The sequence below is a fragment of the Arachis ipaensis genome, chromosome B3 (genome assembly GCF_059453495.1).
Source record: "Arachis ipaensis isolate K30076 ecotype BB chromosome B3, ASM5945349v1, whole genome shotgun sequence".
Classification (NCBI taxonomy): domain Eukaryota; kingdom Viridiplantae; phylum Streptophyta; class Magnoliopsida; order Fabales; family Fabaceae; genus Arachis; species Arachis ipaensis.
In genome coordinates this window covers 17989545-17995150 of record NC_142438.1, presented here as the reverse complement: position 1 = coordinate 17995150, position 5606 = coordinate 17989545, and the positions used below count along the sequence as shown (strand labels likewise).

The following is a 5606-nucleotide window of genomic DNA, read 5'->3' as shown; positions in this document are numbered from 1 at the left end:
TGAAAATTCTACCATGGTTTGTGGTGAAAACTGGACATAGGATTCATTGCACCAATAATCCTAACCAGGATACATGCTGGTCTCTTTCTCCTCTTCCCTACTCTTTTTCTGTTCTGTACATAAGATAAAATGAAATAATTTCCTGCAACTTAAGCTTCTGCAAAAATAGAGTCTAAAATTTTAACTTAGTGCAAACTTGATTCAACCCCCCTTCTCAAGTTCAATTAGCACCATCAATTGGTATCAATAGCAAGGTCTCAATGAGTCAAGCTTCACAGCTTGGAGTAAAGATCCATGGCCAACAATATGAGTTCCAACATCGTGGCCTTCACTCTCACTGAAGGTCAGTTTAATAACAGACCTCCCTACTTCAATGGCAGCAACTATTCTTACTGGAAAGAAAGAATGAGAATCTTCGTGCAATCAATCGACTACAACATCTGGAAGATCATCCTCAACGGACCAGACGTTCCCACTAAACAAAATGCTGATGGTGAAGTTGCGGCAAAAGAAGACAGCGAGTGGATAGAGGAAGAAAAGAAGAAGGTTGAACTCAATGCCAAGGCTATCAACCTAATGCACTATGCAATCAATTTTGAAGAATTCAGAAAAGTGTCAAGGTGCAAGATGGCTAAAGAAATATGGGACAAGCTCAGACTCACTCATGAAGGCACTAAGCAAGTGAGGGAGACCAGAATTGACATGCTGATGAAGGAGTATGAAATATTCAGCATGAAGGAGGATGAGAGCATCGATCAAATGTTCGAAAGGTTCTCAATAATCATCAACAATTTGGATGCCATGGGAAGGAACTATTCTGAAGAAACCTTAGTGAGGAAGATCCTGAGGAGTCTTACTAAGAAATGGGAAGTAAAAAGCACAACCATCTCTGAAAGGAATGATTTGATCAAAATTACCTATGATGAGCTAAGAGGCAAGTTGCTGGCCTATAAAACTACTCACATGTCTCAAGACAAAGATGACAAAAAGAAAAGTATAGCACTGAAATCAAGAATGACAGCCAAAGAAGAAGAATATGATGACAGTTTCTCAGATGAAGAAATGGTACTCTTTGCAAGAAAAATGAGAAGATTACTGAGATTCAAAAGCAAAGGCAAAGGAAGTTGCTCATCCAAAGAAGTCAAGAAAGATCAAGTCAAGTTCACATGTCACCATTGCAAAGAACTAGGTCACTTCAAGTCAGATTGCCCTCAACTAAAGAAAGGCGAAAAATCCAAGAAAGACAAAAAGAAGGTGATGATGGCAACATGGGAAGACTTGGAGAATGACACCAGCTCTGAGAGTTCAGATCAAGAAGCTCAGCTGTGTCTGATGGTTGATCATGATGATGAAAATGAGGTAGATCTCTTTGACTTATCTATTGAAGAATTGCACTACATTATCAAAGACATTATTGTGGATTCTAAGAAACTCTTGGATAAGTATGCGAAATGTAAGAAAGAAAATAAGGCATTAAGGACAGAAAATGATATTCTTTTGAAAAAGGTTAAGGCAACTGGAACTTGTAATGAAAATTTTTTAAAAGAAGAAAATAGTGCCTTACGAGCTGAATTAGAGAAATTCAAACTCAAGCATAAGGTTACTGCTTCTACTGATTTGATTTCTGAAAACAAAAAGCTAAATGAACAAGTAAAAAATCTGAATGAAGACTTAGCAAAGTTTGTTCAAGGTTCTCAAAATCTGAACAAACTGCTTGCTTGTCAAAGATTTGGGTCTGAAAAATCTGGACTTGGATTCAAAGAGGAAAATAAGGCTGTTTTCAAACAAAATGTTCAAAAATCTGAAGTCTCCTCTTCCAAGTTTTTCAAACTGAAAGGATTCAGCAAACCTCAGAAATTAGTGAGCAAGAACCATTGCTACAAGTGCAATAGAAAAGGTCATGATCCTCCTCAATGCTTCATATTTCTAAGGTCTTTTGGCAATGATAATAAATTATATAAAGTTGTTCATGATTTCAATGCTCTTGGGCAACCAAGAAGATTTCACATCAAAGGATCCAAATGGATTTGAATACCTAAGGTTAGTTGAAGAATATGCAGGTTTGCCTTACATCCAAGAAGAAATTGGACATGTGGTATTTTGATAGTGGGTGTTCAAGGCATATGACCGGAAATGATACTTTCTTCATTAAACTCAACAAGTATGATGGAGGATTTATCACTTTCGGAGATAATGGTAAAGGTAAAATAATTGCCATTGGTAAGGTTGGCAAAGATTTTTCTACTTGTATTGATAGTGTCTTTTTAGTTAATGGGTTAAAGCATAATCTATTGAGCATAAGTCAATTGTGTGACCTTGGATATGCTGTAACCTTTAGAAAATCTGATTGTAGAGTCATTAATGAGAAAACAAGGGCTGTTTTGTTTGTTGCCAAAAGAAGTGACAATGTCTATGGTCTTACACTAGATGATCTCAAAATTCAAAATGTAACTTGTTTTTCTTCAATAGAATTTGAAAAATGGATGTGGCATAAGAGATTAGGACATGCTAGCATGTTCCAAATCTCTAAGCTTGTAAAGAAAGGCTTAGTAAGAGGGCTTCCTAATATAAAATTTGATAAGGACATCATTTGTGATGCTTGTCAAATGGGTAAACAAATAAAAACCTCTTTCAAACCCAAGGAAGACATCTCAACTAAGAAACCATTGGAGTTGTTGCATCTTGATCTGTTTGGACCAACTAGGACTCAAAGTCTTGGAGGAAAAAATTATGGCATGGTAATTGTGGATGACTATACTAGGTTTGGTTGGGTATTCTTTCTTGCTCATAAACATGAGGCATTTTCTATTTTTGAAAAATTTAGCAAAAAGATTCAAAATGAAAAGGGTTTAAAAATGATTTCAATTAGAAGTGACCATGGTAAATAATTTGAAAATCAACACTTTGAATCTTTTTGTGATGAACTAGGCATATCACATAACTTCTCTTGTCCTAGAACTCCTCAACAAAATGGTGTTGTGGAAAGAAGAAATAGAAGTTTACAAGAAATGGCTAGAGCTATGTTATGTGAATATGAAATTCCCAAGTTCTTATGGGCTGAAGCTGTGAATACAGCTTGCTATATTTTAAATAGAACCATCATTAGGAAGTTTTTGAAGAAAACCCCATATGAACTTTGGAAAGGACATCCTCCCAATCTTAGTTGCTTTCATGTGTTTGGCTGCAAGTGTTTCATACTGAACATCAAAGAAAATTTAGGAAAATTTGATCCTAAAACACATGAAGGCATTTTTTTGGGTTATTCCACTCATAGCAAGGCATATAGAGTATATAACAAGAACTCCAAAACTATTGAAGAAACCATGCATGTCACCTTCTGTGAGTCTAACACTGTTCCTAGTGTTTGCATTGATGATAGTCCAGATTTTGAAGCTGAATTGTCCAAGAATGCTGAGTCAGCTCCTCAAAATTCAAGTTCTCATGAAACTGCACCTGTTAGCAGCAAAAATCCCAATTCTGCAGGAGACAATTTGGAATTATCTCCTATTGAAGCAGAAAACACTGATGCAGAGGCTCTCATAGTGGCACCCATACCAACCGTGCTGATCACACACACTCATCGCCTTCCCAATCTCCCACTCACTATTCTCCTCCATCTCCACCAAATCCTACTCTTGACATGGATCGCACTAAGACCACTGCTCGCCGCCCTGGCGCAGCTCCTCGCCCTACTCCTACTCTTCCAAATGTCTCTCAGCCAAGCTCATCTAAACCTAGCTCTTCCAAAGGAAAACGACCTCTTCATGATGAAGACGAAGAGATTCCCTCGTCTCAGACTCGCCATACCCGCGGTACAGTCATTGATTTTCCTCTTCGTTCCGTTTCTGAACCTAAAACGTCCAATCCCATTGGTTACAAGTCTTTCTATGCTGAGTTTCCCCACGAGTCCTTTGATCGTCGTCATTTTCAATCTCTCATGAACTACCTGTTTTTCTGTAAAGACATATATAATCTCACCCTTTGTCCTCCTAAGCTTTTCAATCTAGACAAACTCCGTAGGAAAGGTCTGAACTTTACTCCTCTGTTTACATGTCAAGGATGGATTCCTATTCTGTCCATTAAGGAGAAAATTTATCCTAATCTGGTGAAGCAGTTTTACAGCAATCTGTCCTGCAAAGAAGGGAGAATCGCTTCTTTTTGTTAAAGGTAAGGTGATCATCCTCGACAAATACCACCTAAGCAAAGCCCTAGATTATCAAGACAGGGGGGTTGATGTCTATACGTCGAGTAAGTGGGACGATACTATGAATGTGTCTTATTTTGAAGCTCAGAGTACTATGTGCGTCAATATCCCTCCTTAGAAGGTACCACTCCTACTCACAAGTCTCTTGGTCTAATCCGTGCCCAGTTGCACAGGATTGTTAACCACATCATCTTGCCTCAGTGCGGTTCTCTTCAATGCGTCTCATTTTGTGACACACTGGTTCTGTTTGCTCTTCTCTCTAAAACTCCTATTTCTTTTGCTTACTTGCTTGTGAGACATATGCATGCGTGTGTCAGTACCAAAAATGCTTTACCTTATGCCATGCTTCTTACAAAAATTTTTCAATATTACAATATTGATTTTGGGGCTGAAATTTCAAAAGATTGTAACTCATATATAAAAGGGGGTGGTGCAGTAAAGAAAACAGCACCCAAACGTTGCCAGACTGATGACAGCACTGATATTCCCTCTGTTGATGAGGATCCTCTGATTTTCCCTTCAACCTCCACCACCATCAAGGTCATGACACGCATTTTGAAGAATGTGCTAGAGGAGTTCATCAATCTGACAGACCTTCTTCTCACTCATGGTGCCGAGCGCAAAAGGAACCAAGTTATGGAGGAAAATGCTCTCAAAAAGACCAAAGGGAAAATTCGAATTCTGAGGGACTTTATAGAGGATGTAGAGGTTGGACTTACAACTATTGACAATGAGGGGGATGACGATGGAACCTCTGATGCCTAGGCCTTTTTATCTCATCTGTGACTATGACTCATTTTTATTTTCTTTGAACTTTTTATGTTTCATTTGGATGACTGTAACCCATAACTAAATTACTGCTTGATAACTTTTTGGATAGCCACTAAAAAATTTTGTGCAGTTTCTTCCTTTCCTCCCTTGATGACAAAAGGGGGAGAAAAGAAAAGGAATATGTTAGCATTGGCTTAGGGGTTAACAGTGTTAGTTAAGAACAATGATGCTGGATACTTATTACTATGATTAACTTTAATTTGTCCTTTGCTATATGTCATGGTTAGTGTTAATTGCTTGGTGTTTAAAGTCACCATTACTGTGATAAATTGCTTGGAAAAATTGGTATTGGCTGTTTGTTAAGCTTTGTCCAGGTGAAGATGTAAGTCATGATTAAGGGGGAGAGAACTGCTAACATTGAGGGGAGTACTATACACCTTGGATGGTCGTCAAAGGGAAGTGCTCTCAACCCATTTAAATTTGTGTTAAATTTTAATTCCTATCCTTTTATGATGTTTGTCATCAAGGGGGAGATTGTTAAGTTTAAGTTGATTTTGGGTTTTATAAATGATGACAAATATTTCTTGGGTTGAAAGCCCAATATTGTTTAATGTGTGTTTTATTGTGTCAG

At 37.8% G+C, this 5606-nt stretch overlaps 1 protein-coding gene across 1 annotated transcript; it reads left to right on the top strand.

Annotated features, from left to right (window-relative positions):
* Positions 1-294: 294 nt before the first annotated feature.
* LOC107632695 (uncharacterized) lies at positions 295-2031 on the top strand. Its single transcript, XM_016336362.1, has 2 exons — positions 295-1254; positions 1360-2031. Exons 1-2 carry the CDS (start codon positions 295-297, stop codon positions 2029-2031), a joined length of 1632 nt encoding a protein of 543 aa, XP_016191848.1.
* Positions 2032-5606: the final 3575 nt, after the last annotated feature.

Excerpts from the sequence above, each read along its gene's own strand:
- LOC107632695 (XM_016336362.1), top strand. The coding sequence starts at position 295 with ATGGCCAACAATATGAGTTCCAACATCGTGGCCTTCACTCTCACTGAA. Across the intron at positions 1,255-1,359 it reads CCAAGAAAGACAAAAAGAAG|GTAGATCTCTTTGACTTATC; the intron begins GTGATGATGGCA and ends GATGAAAATGAG.